This window comes from Carlito syrichta, unplaced genomic scaffold, assembly GCF_000164805.1.
Source record: "Carlito syrichta isolate Samal-C Ts95f unplaced genomic scaffold, Tarsius_syrichta-2.0.1 Scaffold104763, whole genome shotgun sequence".
NCBI lineage: Eukaryota > Metazoa > Chordata > Mammalia > Primates > Tarsiidae > Carlito > Carlito syrichta.
Window position 1 is genome coordinate 293,425 of NW_007048859.1, and position 13,244 is coordinate 306,668.

A 13,244-nucleotide genomic window follows, 5' to 3' on the forward strand; every position below is an offset into this window, starting at 1 on the left:
AGATCCCTATTTACCCAAAGCAGGTAAAACGAGGAATGGCTTAATGGGAATAGAACTTTCAGTCTATGTCAACTCTAGCAGCATCTTCCATCAAATTGAGGCTGTTATGGTCATTATAATAGCCACCATAGAAGCCGTTTATTTTGTGGTCTACTTGGATAAAGTTTGCCCACTTTTCCCCCAGTTGTTCTTTTGGAAGAGATTCTGCCTCAGTTTGGAATCTTAAATGGAGCCCATTCCTCTGATCTCTTGGCCCTCTCAGCAAGCTGTCTCCTCTCTGTGAACAAATGTGTAGCCTCTGCTTGAGAACGTCAGACAGAGACCATCATAGCTAACAAACAGGCAAACAAAAGTGTGGGGTTTGGGGGGCGGGGCGGGGGGAAATGTTAATCTCCTAGTCAGGGGACACAGTAGTGAAGAAATCCTTGTCGTTTGTTGGAGGAGGGAAAGTCCAGGGTGTGTAAGTGCTGAAAAGATGGCCCCCAGGGGGATTATGCTGATTAAGGATTGAAGACTGGCCCTCTGGAGAGGACAGAAGGAGTCCATAGATCTCAGGGATGAAAACACATTGCACTGCTCGTTGACCAAGAATCAGTCTTCATTCAGTTAGGTCCAGGAAGGCTCTGGCTTCTCAGAGTCACTCAGCACTGGCAGTTCTTAGACAGCTTTGGTTGGATAGGAGCGGTTGCACAGGCCCACTGGCAAGTCCTGCTCTAAGGGAGACTCTCTTTCACGACAACTTTGCCAGGCCCCCTCTCAGGCCCCCATGGAGGGACCCTTCGTGCTGGTGCCTGGCTTCTGACTGGAGGCTTGACATGCTGAGCCTGCGGATGTCCCCATTTCAGGTGTCGGCACACGACCTTGTCCCTTCCCTTTCTGGTCAAGCAGGGAATGAGCGTCTTGTTTACACATAAAATATAAAGGAAAAGGGGAGAGAGCTTTCTCATCTTTTCATTCAGGCCACAGAAATCTCATTCTTCTAGACCCCAGAATTCCAGAAGTTTTGTTGTTACAAAGAAAGAACATCATATCTTTTTCCAACTTTTAAAATTCCACCAATCACATTTTGTAAATGGGCACAAGTAATAGCGTGAAACAACTGTAAATTCAGAGAACACTTCTCTCAAAGCAGTCCCCTGCGTACCTCTCCCCTAAAAGCAGTTCCCAGAATGTCTTTTCTTACACTTCTTTAAATTTTTTAAATCCTTTTTTGCATTTCAAGAGCAGATGTTAAGTTTTTGCTGTTATCTGGTTTTTTTATTTTTTTCATACTACGCAGCCTAAAGACAGGTTTTGTGGCCTTTATATGTATCTTATAGTAACTGTTTTAAAAGTTAGGTTCTTCATTATCTAGCTTCTCTATTGTGGAATTTTCTATGAACGGTGGCAGGAAATCTTGAGGTTTTTTTGTTTTTGTTTATTTTGCTATTGAGGGTCCCTTACTTACAGGGGGCAAAAAACCAAACAAACAAAAAGCAAAGAACAACCCCAAAAAACCACCCCAAAAGGAGTTATCTAAGAAGCACTTAAAACACATCTAACTTTATCTGGGTGGGAAGAAGACAATTGAGAAAGGAAATCTGTAATTTAGTAATTTTTAAATGATTAAGTATGGGGTCCATAACATTTTCATTGGTAAATATAGCAAATGTAAATGTTAAACAACTAAGGGATTTTCCAGTCCTAAACTATCCTCACTTAAAGAGGGAGTGGTAGATTAGGAGACTGAGGCAGGAGGATTGCTTGGCCCCAGGAGTTCAAGATCAGCCTGAGCGACATAGCGAGACCATATCTTTACAAAAAATAAAAAACAAAAAAATTAGCCAAACATGGTGGCTCTGCCTGTAGTCCCAGCTGCTCAGGAGGCTAAGGCAGAAGGATCGCCTGAGCCCAGGAGGTCAAGGCTGTGGTGAGTTGTGATTGTGCCACTGCATTCCAGCTCCAGCCGGGGGGACAGAGTAAGGCCCCCAACTCAGAAGGGAGGGTGGTCAAAAGTAAGAGGAGAGGAAAAAGGAAAGAACAGTGTGGAAATAGTGAAAGCTGGGTTGGGGAAGGGAGAAAAATTCAGGGGAGAAAGTAAGGCAAGAGAACAGCTGCTATTTTAATTAATTTAGCAGGATATGGAGTAATTTGTCTTCTGTAGTTCAGTTTCTCTATATCCACACTGTTTCAGCCAAATATGAGTACCTTTAAACATATCTTCTTTCATGAAATCTTGAGTCTGTTATAGCTTTGCTGTTGTTGATGGTGTTCATATTACAAATCATTGCAAATTATTTTGCCTGCTTGGTTGAGTTTGCTATATCAAGTTCAGAAGGAAATAGAAAACCAACCTTTATTTCTTCCCCCTGGCATTATCCTTAATAATGATGTATAATGAAACATAATCACATTCCCCCAAGTCCTTAGTTGTTGTTTTTAAAATTGAGGTGAAATTCATATAACATGAAGCTGCTTTAAAGTGCCTAATTCAGTAGCATTTAGTAAATTCACAGACTCGTGCAGCCATTACTCCTATCTAGTTCCAAAGCATTTTCATCACTTTTAGGAGACCCCATGTCCATGATGGTCACTCCCCGTTCCCTTCTTCCCCAGCCCCTGGCAACCACTAACATGCCCTCTGTCTCCATGGATTATTGTTGGCTTTCTGACTGGTGGATTTAAAAGGAAGGATGGGGCTTCATTTTATACACTGTCACTTGCCTGAGGAACTCTGGGCACTCTGTCAGAGAGCAGCTTGTGTTGTCCTTCTTCTGGCCTGGGAGACTGTGGTATGGAGGGGTGAGTGGTTTTCCCCACAGCCTAGAACACAGACCAGTCTCCTGGAGCCAATACCGACTGATGGTGTCTGTAGAACATGCCATTGATGCCGAGATGCTTTTCCTAGGATGGTTGGTTCTGATGTCATCCCACTGCCGCACATCTATGGAGCTCGAATCAAAGGTGTGGAAGTGTTCTGTCCCCTGGACCCCCCGCCTCCGTATGAAGCCGTGGTGAGCCAAAGGGACTGTGAGCAGGTACTAGCCAGAGTCTGTCTCTAACACGTTGACTGTGAGTAGGGAATACAGCATGCCTCCTAGAGAACAGTGGGGAGACTGTACCCTGCACATCTTCTTAGGGGATACACTGGGGTCTGATGAGGGGTGAGTTGAACATCAACAAAATAGCCTTCTTTTTTCCTGTGATGCAGGGACCTTCATTCCAAATACCAGAAGAATCAGAAGCTGTTGTGAGCCCGTTGGAACCTGTCTGTACACAAGTGACTCAAGGTAACAGATACATTATCATGGCCCAAAATCATGATTCAATAGGTTAAAATATGGTAAAATAATGACCTGTCTGGTAGTTTGTTGGAGGTCAGATATTCTCGGAGCACATAGTTCAAGCTACATCCTTTTTTCCAAATGCAAAAATACTATCAACTATTAGACCTTATAAGTGGGACATAATATATGAACAGAAAAAAGATATCCTTGGAATCTTTTATGAATAACCAGACTATTCTCAGGAACCCATGAAACAGATTACAGAGTTTGATTTGGTATTCCTGTGTCTTCCAGTCTCTGATTTTCCTTCTCCTTTTAAAATTAGCTGGACTCTTTTGTAGGCAGTAAACAGTTTCACTGGTTGCAGGGTGGTTTGCTATGAGATTGTGCTATGTCATGTATAACCTGAGGCCCATGTCACGCTGCTTGAGCATCTAGTGAATTCTGATTTTCAATCCTATACTAAGTACTAGAGTCAGTTTACATTTATCCTTGTAATTTAAGGGAACATCCATATGACTTTCTCTCTTTAGGGAGGTTTTAAATGGCCCAGAGAATTGTCCACCAGGACAAAAATCGCAGATAGTGATAAATAATGGATCAACTTTTAGCAATTTTAGATGAAGATAATTTTTCAGCATACCATTTGTAATAGCTTTCTGCTCTTCCGTTCACTTTCCTTCTTAAGTAGAATTAGGAAGCAGTGTTCTGTCTCCTAAGAATATTTGTAATTTTTCCAGTTTATTTTTAAATTTTAAAGATATGTGGTACAAATCAGCATTAGGTAAACAAGTGATCATTGTACATATTTTTCCTTTTTTTTTTTTGAGTCAGAGACTTACTCTCTCACCTAGGCTAGAGAGCAGTGGCATGCTCACAGTCACCCTAGCATCGACCTGCTGGGCTCAGGCAATCCTTCTGCCTCAGCCTTCCAAGTGGCCGGAACTACAGGCATACGCTACCTCGCATGGCTAATTTATTTAATTTTGGAAATATTGTAGAGACAAGGTCTCACCAAGTAGCCCAGGCTGGTCTCGAACCCCCAGGTTCAGGCAATCCTCTCCCCTCGGCCTCCCAAAGTGCAGGGATTATAGGCTTGAGCCACCACATCCAGCTATTTTTCCATTTTAAAAAGCAGTTTACCAAACTACAACTCAGGTTCACAAATGATGTGATTTTGTTTTCCTGATGATAAGTCCTTCAATTCCAGAGTGGTTTTACTGATTTGTTTAGTGGCTACTGGCTCTTCAGCTCAGCAGCCTGGGAGCTTCACAGCTCGGAATGCACTCTGGGTTATGCAGAGGGTCCTCTGCCCGCATTTGGTCTGCTGTTCACAGAGTAGTCACCTCAGCTGTATTACCTTCCACCGAACCATGCCCATCCTGAATTGTCAGAACTGAAATGCCTGGGAACTTTTCAGTACTGCCACCAGGATATTTCACTGGAGAAGATTCTAAGCAGCTTTGGAAAAAAACGGACATTTGTCATGGCTTCTTTATTTTGCTCTTGGATTTACATTTGCTTGTTTGTTTTAGGTGTGGAGCAGTGGTTTGGAGAGGCAAATTTTCCCATAGTGCTGGGAAATAAAAAACCGTACTGGGTCCACAGCCTGAGTAAATATTATTAACTGTATTACCCTTGCCCCTGGCAGGTTTGGGCTCACAGGTGTTTCCTGCCCAACATTTTGAAGACTGCAACTGGTGAAATCATGAATATTTCTCCTTTGTTTTAAAAAAAATTAGGTGGTGATATTCCTAGCACACCTGGAGAAGAAAGCACATCCATATCAACTCCCAACTCGACCCTGGTGCGCCCTATGAGAAGCCGGAGAACCCTCCCGCCCCTGAGCACAAGGTCCAAGAGTGACCCAGTGCTCCATCATTCCGAGGAGAGAGGTGATGTCATGCCCCAAGCCCTTGTCAGAGCCCTGTGCTTATTTGCCTAAAGGGGCCAGGTGAAACTGGTGTCTCTGCTGGCCCAAGGCACTTCAGTTTAAGTGATAAATGAAGGAGGTTAAGAGGTCTTGGGAAGGGCCGATATTCTATATGCATATGAAGAATACACATCTACTGCAGCTTTTAAGGATGATGGGGCTGCTTTTTAAGTCATTGTCATCAGAAGCGTCTGGTTGTACGTGATACCGTGCTAAGTACTACATGAAGAAAATTATGCATTCCTAGTTCTGATGCCTAAATGCTGCAATCCTGTGGGAATATATAATCTCCTCAAGGAAATAGTCAAGGGTCATTTTCCCCCCGCTCTTATATAATTTTTTTTTTTTTTTTTTTGAGTTGAAGTCTTACTCTGTCGCCCAGACTGGAGTGCAATGGCCGCTCCCGGCCACCGCAGCCTCGACCTGCTGGGCTCTGGCGATCCTTCTGCCTCACCCTTCCGAGTAGCCAGAATTACAGGCGCATGCTACCACACCTGGCTAATTTTTTGATTTTTATTGTAGAGATGAGGTCTCGCCTGCCCAGGCAGGTCTCAAACCCACGGGCTCAGGCAATCCACTCACCTCAACCTCCCAAAGGTGAGGGATTACAGGCTGAGCCACCAAGCCTGGCCTCTTCTATAATTCAATGTTTATTATCTTTTTACCATGTATGAGTAGATTGAATTATTGAAATCTGACCTTTTTTAAAAGAACTTCAGATAGAGTGAAACACATAGGCTCACACACTCCATCTTTCTCTCTGTGTTGAGTTTGTGTATAGATGTTATTTGAATAATTAAAAATAACAACATTGGGTCTTTTTTCTGAATATATGAATACTTTCACATCTCCAAATATCTCTTCATCATAGAAAATTGTAAAAAATAAAGGAAGAAAATGAAAACCTGTAGTTCTACTAGCGTGGGCTTCCTTTTGTGAACTATTCTAAGAGTTGACCTCTGTTCTTCTAAAACCCTATGCAAGTGGAACTTTGACAATCCTCCAACCCTGCTTTCTTTTGGGACATGTCTTGAGCACTTGCAGTCTCTGTTCTGCCCCTCTGACAGTGTGTGTTATTTGCCACAGCTCTGGACTGACCGTGTGCGAGCCAGAGAGAACACTCCTCTTGTCTCTACAGTGGCTTCCGAGAGGGGAGGAAGTCCTACCGCCTGGGACTGAGCACGTCTCCACAACCCCAGCAGGCCAGGCAGCCTGACCTCTGATTCCCAAGACCCGCTGTCACTCTGGGTCTCTCCTCTACCCTACCTGACAAATTGAGGACTCCAGCCTCAACGGGAGCTTAGCTGTCTGCACAGCTTAGAAAAATCCTTCCAGAACCCCTTCTCATTCTGCAGCCCTCACGGGCAAGGACGACAAGGTTTACCCGCTGGAGCCCTCCCATGCGGAGGGCACCAGGGTTGCCTTCAAGTGGATGAATGCAGACCCTGGCTCTGTCCTCACACACGAGTGTCTTTAGCGAGTGTTCCTGGAAGATTCTTGCTCTCCGTGACATGCACATGGCAACCTGGGAGGACAGCCTCTAACCCTGGTTTAGAGCTCCCCATGCCTGCCTTTCTCCAGAGGAAATGGAGTGCCCCCTTCCTCCATCTGCTCTTCCACCCCCTGCTTCCTGCCTTCCTTAGATATCTAAATTCCAGCTTTTCAGGCCTTCACAGACTGAAGTCAGCAGAGCTGTGTACACTGAAGGCTGCTGGCTGGCTTATGGACACATAGAGACCAGACCTGAGTTTCACTTCACCCACTCCACAGTGCAGTAGTGTTCTGCTGGGCTTTACCCCCTTGCTGATGTAGGTAGCCACGGAAATCAGAGCCTATGATGGACTTCCCAGGTCCTCTGTTGACTTCCAGAATGTGTCGTTTTTCTGCACCTAAGTTTCCCTTTCTGTCATAGTCAGCACTAGATCTACCTCATAGCCGTGATGTGAGCATCGATAACATAAATCAGTACAATCCCCTTGAGGATATTTAGGACAAAGGTACAGTCAAAGTGAACAGAGCATTTTATTCATCCCATGAGCCTTGTCTCTCTTCAGCCCCGACCTCTCTAAGTGACTGCTTCACCCATTTCCCTTGGAACATTCTTGTATTGGTCAACCATGTTTTTCCTGCTTGGCCCCTCCATCCCCGTCTATTTGCCATATCCCATGAGATTTGCTCTGTTATGGTTGCATTCTGGATTTTATTCTCTATCATCTGTCTTTAACTTGGGGGTTGTGTTTTTATGGGACACAATTAAATATTTTGGGCCATATCCTATGGACACCGCACTTCTGGGCATAAGCTTGTGTCATAGTTGTTTTGTTTTTCCCTTCTTCCGCGAGATGAAAAGCAGGATATGCATGGCTGTCAGCGTTTGTCATACGCTTTTCACACAGGGTTTTGTGGTCTGTGCTTTCAGGTACAGGCATGTGTTCAAAGGGGCTTGGTCGCTGGGTACATGTTGTTTGTCTCTGCCCACAGCTGCCCCGGTGCTCAGCTGCGAAGCTGCAACTCAGACTGAAAGGAGGCTGGATCTGGCTGCGGTGACTTTGAGGAGAGGCTTGAGATCCAGAGCTTCGCGATGCAGACCGCGGTCTTTAATAGATTACAAATCCTACATAGACACCAAGCTGTTGGTGGCGAGGTTTCTGGAGCAGTCCTCTTGCAGTATGACCCCAGACATCCATGAACTTGTTGAAAACATTAAATCTGTTTTGAAGTCTGACGAGGAGCACATGGAGGAAGCCATCACAAGTGCCAGTTTCCTAGAACAGGTAGTTTTATTATTAATATCGGGCATGAATCAGATAACTTGCTTCCATAGCAGCTTAAGCAGCTTCTCTGATTTCCTGTCCAACACAGAGTCAGTTCCTGGTTACAGCCTCAAGGGAAATGGGGTTAGCAGGTTGGGGGAGAGAGAGAGGAAGCAGGAGAACTTTCCTTTCAGGTGTGGTAACTATTCCAGAGCATTCTTGTCTCGTGGAAAGAGAACCCAGTTTTTTGGGGATGTGGAAGCATGCCTGGAAAAGAAAAAGGGTGCTTCTGGGAATGAAAGCAACGACAGCATGGAGCACAGTCAACATCTGATTTCCTAAGTTGAAGACTTCCCTTGGTAGGGCATGTTTTCTCAACCCTTTGAAAATGATGACAAAGGTGAATTTTAATATTGACAAGATTCTGGGAGCTGTTCACATTCCCATGAAATGTTTGGCAAGATAAATAAGCTGATAGGACTTAAAGGAATAAACAGCTTTTCTATCCATAGATTTAAAAGTATAAGGCAGCCCCTAGACTGAAGCCACCTGAGAAAAAGATAACATTGGTCATGAATATAATTCATTTGGGTCAGGTTTCTCATGTTCTTTTTTTTTGAGTTGGAGTCTTACTCTGTCACCCAGGCTGGAGTATAGTGGCACGCTCCTGGCCACCAAAGCCTCCACCTTCTGGGCTCAGGCTATCCTTCCGCCTCAGCCTTCCAAGTAGCTAGAGCTATAGGCATGTGCCATCATGCACTGCTAATTTTTTTATTTATTGTAGAATGAGATTTCACCAAATTGCCCAAACTGGTCTTGAACCTCGGCCTCCCAAAGCGCTGGGATTACAGGCTTTAGCCTCCACACCCAGCCAGCTTTCTCATTTTTAAAGTGAAGGGTAAGCCTAGGTGGTTTCTATACCTTTCTATCTGAGTGAATGGAGTTTCCTTCTGGTAAGAAGCTTCTCTCCACCTCTTTTCAAAGCTGTGACTTTTTTGGTGTTTACTTCATTGCTGCAGGTATGTGGGATGGATGTTGTAGACATCGCTGCACAGTGGCATGTGGATGTTACATGGCTCTGTGTCTTTGCTTAAGTCCCCAACAAATACTTCTTAAGTCGAATTGGACTGATTCTCAGGGTAATTACCAGCTCCAGGATGCTAAGTAAATTTTTAAATCAGATTGAATAAATACCCTTCTCACTTTCCTTTCTGTTCCCCCCTTTCCACCTGCTGGCCTCTTCTACATAAGCCAGAAGCCAGATTCTCTCCCAGTACCTCAGGGAATCCAAGGAAGAAGATTGATCTGATTACTGGCATGAAGAGGTACAGGAACCACAGCGTTTCTTGTGACTTGCTCTCTAAAAAAGCAGTTGGTCAATAGGTCAGGGTCAGGCTCCAGTTACTAGCCTGTTTTGGGGGAACATTTTATGTGCTAGTGTCCCTAACCTACTCCAGATGTCATTCCCTGTCACCTTCCCGCTGTCCAGCCCCAAGAGTCCAAGAAACAAGATCCACTTCTTGAAGGCTGCCAAGCTCTGATGAGGTAAGAGCTGGAGCATTCACCAGGCAGTTGGTCTGGACCTTCTGCAAAGTCTTGCTCCCTGGGAAATAGCTCTGGGAAAAAGAACAAACACTGACAGTTCAGCAGATGCTATCGTTACAAATGTTTGCTAGATCCTGGTGCCCCAGACCGGTCAAAAGTTCAGGTCCTGAGCTTGTTGCCATAGACTTCGGGCCATCTGCTGGGACCTTCCAGGACTGGACCTTAGAGGTTTTATAATGCCACACCCCTTCCCAGACAGCGAGAAGCAAGGGCACTGGAAGGTGACCTTTTATTTGTGACTCTACCCAGCTTCACATATTTTCACTTTCTTTGGTATCACTAGAATGAGTTTTTAGATCCATTTCAATTTTCACCAATGCCAACACTTAAAAATATGTTTCAATACCTGACTTTCCATGCAACATAGTCAATGTCTATGAATGATGGAATTTCCTTCTTAATCAGGAGACAGATAATTAATAGACTGTTAACAAAATCCATTATCTCATCTGTTTAAGGGAGTAACCTTTTAACCTTAAAAGCTCAGAATGCAGCAGGCATGGTGGCACATGTCTGTAATCCCAGTACTTTGGGAGACTGAAGCGGAAGGATCGCTTGAGCCCAGGAGTTTGAGACCAACCTGGGCAACGTAGCAAGACCCTGTCTCTATAAAAAATCAAGACATTGACTGGTTGTGTTGTGTGTGCCTGTAGACTTAGCTACTCAGGAGGCAGAGGCAGAAGGATCACCTGAACCCAGGAGATTGAGGCTGCAGTGAACTGTGATTGTGCTTTTGCTCTCTAGCCTGGGCAATAGAGTAAGACTCCAACTTAAAAAAAAAATTTCAGAATGGTACAAACTAAGCAAAAAGTCATTTGAAGGATTGTTTTGTGATGTTAGATGGTGACAAAGCCTCTGGGTTTTTCCCAAGGTGCATTAACAATATTATAGGTCATGTAGACCTACCTGTGTAGTTTTTAACAATTGTATCGACTAGACAGTTCTCTTCAATCCCAGTTGGATGAAGAATTTCTCAATTTTTTGTGCCATTTTTAGAGAGTAAGTGGTATTATTATATATTTAAAGTTACACATGTGACACATTGCTAAGCAGACCTAGCAATAGAACCATTCTTAAAGAGGTTTTACAAATAAGTTGGCCTAGCTTGTATGTTGTTTACTGAAGGATTATCAGATCTATTTGAAACATCGTTTGTTTTGATTGACATCTTATAAACTCATTACCTGGTCATAAATCCAGACCAGTGGTTTTCGCATTTTAAAATGCATTGGTATCATTTGGGGTCTTTAAAAAATAGACACTTGCCACATGTTCTAATTCATAAACGGACCCTGAACATTTACCAAAATACTATCAGAAAGGGGTTGGCAGTAGCCAGAAATGGCCAGGGGAGGGAGGGGGGAGGCACATAACATACATAACATGAATAAGGGTACTTGATCTCACACCAGGCAAAGTGGGGGCCACAAGGAGGCCCAGACTTTATCTGTACCATGACCACTTGTATACCTAATCCTGAATTGTACCCTACATCTTTAAAATATGAGAAATTAAAAAAATAAAAATAAAAATACAGACACTTGAGTTCCACTCCACACTCAGAGTTGCCGTGCTGGTGCCTGGGAATTTCTGTTTCTGACAAACCCCTCTCTTCTACCCCCCAAACCACCCCAGGGATAATGCTCAGACTCCACTGGGGATCACTGGCTTAGACCTCAGGGAGGCAGGAGAAGAGTGATCAGAAGAATGCTACAGCAAGCAATCGTATTGGCAAGCCAGTTAAGTGTGATTTGTAGGTCTGCAGTTGAAATGACAGAACTTCTGGAGAATATCTTAGGAATGTAAGAAAAAAAGACAGTATATTTAAAGTAACTGTGGAACTCCAAGAAGGTTCTACTTTGGGAAGACACTCCTTTTTCTTTTCCAAAGCAATGACGCATTAAGATACCGGGACAGATCTAGGAGGCAGGTCAAGGGGCCATATCTGGTGAAGCTTACTCAACTTCTCCCACCCCCTTATTCTCCCAAAGATAATGACCCCGCTGCAGCCCAGCACGTCCAGGGCCCATGCGCTGCCCTCGCGGAGACAGCCTGGCCTGCTGCACCTGCAGAGCTGCGGCGACCTGAGCACCTTCATTCCGGTGGGAAGGCCGCGAGCTGAGAGGAGGCCCCGGCGAGCGGAGGCCGAGCGGCCACACAGCCTCATTGGGGTCATCCGAGAGACTGTCCTGTGAGCCCGGAAGATGGAAGGCTACTCCAAGGAGAAGGATTCCCTCCTCTCTGTGTCGTCTCCTGGCTGGGAGTTGGGGGTCCCCTTCAGAAAGAGGGGCGCTCTGGAGGACATTTGTTTCTGCTCTTGGGCTGTCCTTTTTGCTGCCTGAGGGCATTCAAGGGTGAATGCCCAGATCCTTCCCGGCCCATTTGGGCTTGGGATGCACCGAAGGGCAGGCTGTGAAGGCAGCGACTCTCTCCGTCCTCTGCTGGGTCTCACAGCATTCCCAAGGGTCACACGCTGCTGGGGCAGAACCTGGGCTAAAGGCTCTTTGCCCCCCTCACGTCCCTCTTTGTTACTAAGTTCCTTCCCTCTTGAAAGGACAGATCTGCTGGGCTGCTATTTATAGCTGCTGGTGGCTCATCGGGTTGGCAGGAAACACAATGATTAACCCTCTTGTGTCTGGTCACCCTCAAATCACACTCTCTTTAGGAAAAACAGGAAACTTTTTAAGTGACAAGTTTTAATGAAAGACATTTAGGGAGAGACTTACTGTTGATTCCATTTATTTATGCTTGCAAAACTAGAGATGCCCAAGGCAGAACTGAGAATAAATATGTCGACTTTGGACCTCTGGGCTGGGTGTGCGGTATTTGTTTCAGTCTGGGAGGAGGGCAGGGGAGCAGGCCTTACGTTGATGGAGGGTTTGGGACGACTTGGAGCTGTGGGGGTCAGTTGGCAGGGGAGCCCGCCAAGCCAGTTTAATCCCTAAAGCACCCAAACCCTGCAGGGATAACAATGTGTCCTTCATCCTCTCAGAAAGCGGCTTGGCTGAATGGCTCCGTGGGGCTGCATTCTAGTGGGACCGAGAACAATAAATCAATAAAGTAATTACAGAGGGGGGATGTGACTTAGAGGATGGGGGGGGGGATTTTCCAGGCAGAGGGAGAGCCTACAGACACTAGAGGCCACTGTGCTCACAACCCCGAGTCAGGGGAGAGGTGGGCGGGAGCTGCAAGGACTGCCTGTTACGCCAGTATTGAAACACCAGGAAGAAACGGTTTTCCACAGAAGAGTGGCAGATTTTTTTTGCCTATAAATGTCTTTTACTTTATTTCATTATAAAGATGTGGGGCACAAGTCAGGATTAGGCACATAAGTCGTCTAAGTGCAGGTGAAGTTTGGGCCTCCAACTGGTCCCCTCTTCCTCTGGCTTAGGATCAGGTATCCTTCGTGATGTTATGTCCGACCCCACCCACAGTGTCCTGCTACTGCCAGTCCCTCAGAAGAGCGGCCGATTTTATGGTATTTTCAAAAGATCACCGTGCTGCATGGAGAACAGTTTAGACCAGATGTGAGAGGCCGAGGAAGGAGGCGCCCTGGCAGGTGGAATACTGGCTCTTGCCTGTGTGCCAGCCGCTAGGCTAAGAGCTTGACTCACACCCTGGCTTCGTGCTCACAGCAGCTCAGGAGGTGGGAGCTGTTTTGTCCCCATTTTACAGATGTGGAAAATT

At 45.3% G+C, this 13,244-nt stretch overlaps 1 protein-coding gene across 2 annotated transcripts in view; it reads left to right on the plus strand.

The window, feature by feature from the left end:
- FAM189A2 (family with sequence similarity 189 member A2) overlaps positions 1-12,377 on the plus strand; it is a 72,078-nt gene extending 59,701 nt beyond the window's left edge. Inside the window, exons 6-10 of one of the 2 annotated variants that reach the window (XM_008066074.2) lie at positions 2,888-3,017; positions 3,191-3,269; positions 5,009-5,161; positions 7,681-7,973; positions 11,549-12,377. In XM_008066074.2, the coding sequence (XP_008064265.1) occupies positions 2,888-3,017; positions 3,191-3,269; positions 5,009-5,161; positions 7,681-7,973; positions 11,549-11,752 (859 nt within the window). In that variant the 3' untranslated portion in view covers positions 11,753-12,377. The remainder of the gene's footprint in view (positions 1-2,887; positions 3,018-3,190; positions 3,270-5,008; positions 5,162-7,680; positions 7,974-11,548) is intronic. The other variant, XM_008066079.1, reaches the window with a different exon arrangement.
- The last annotated feature ends 867 nt before the right edge of the window (positions 12,378-13,244 follow it).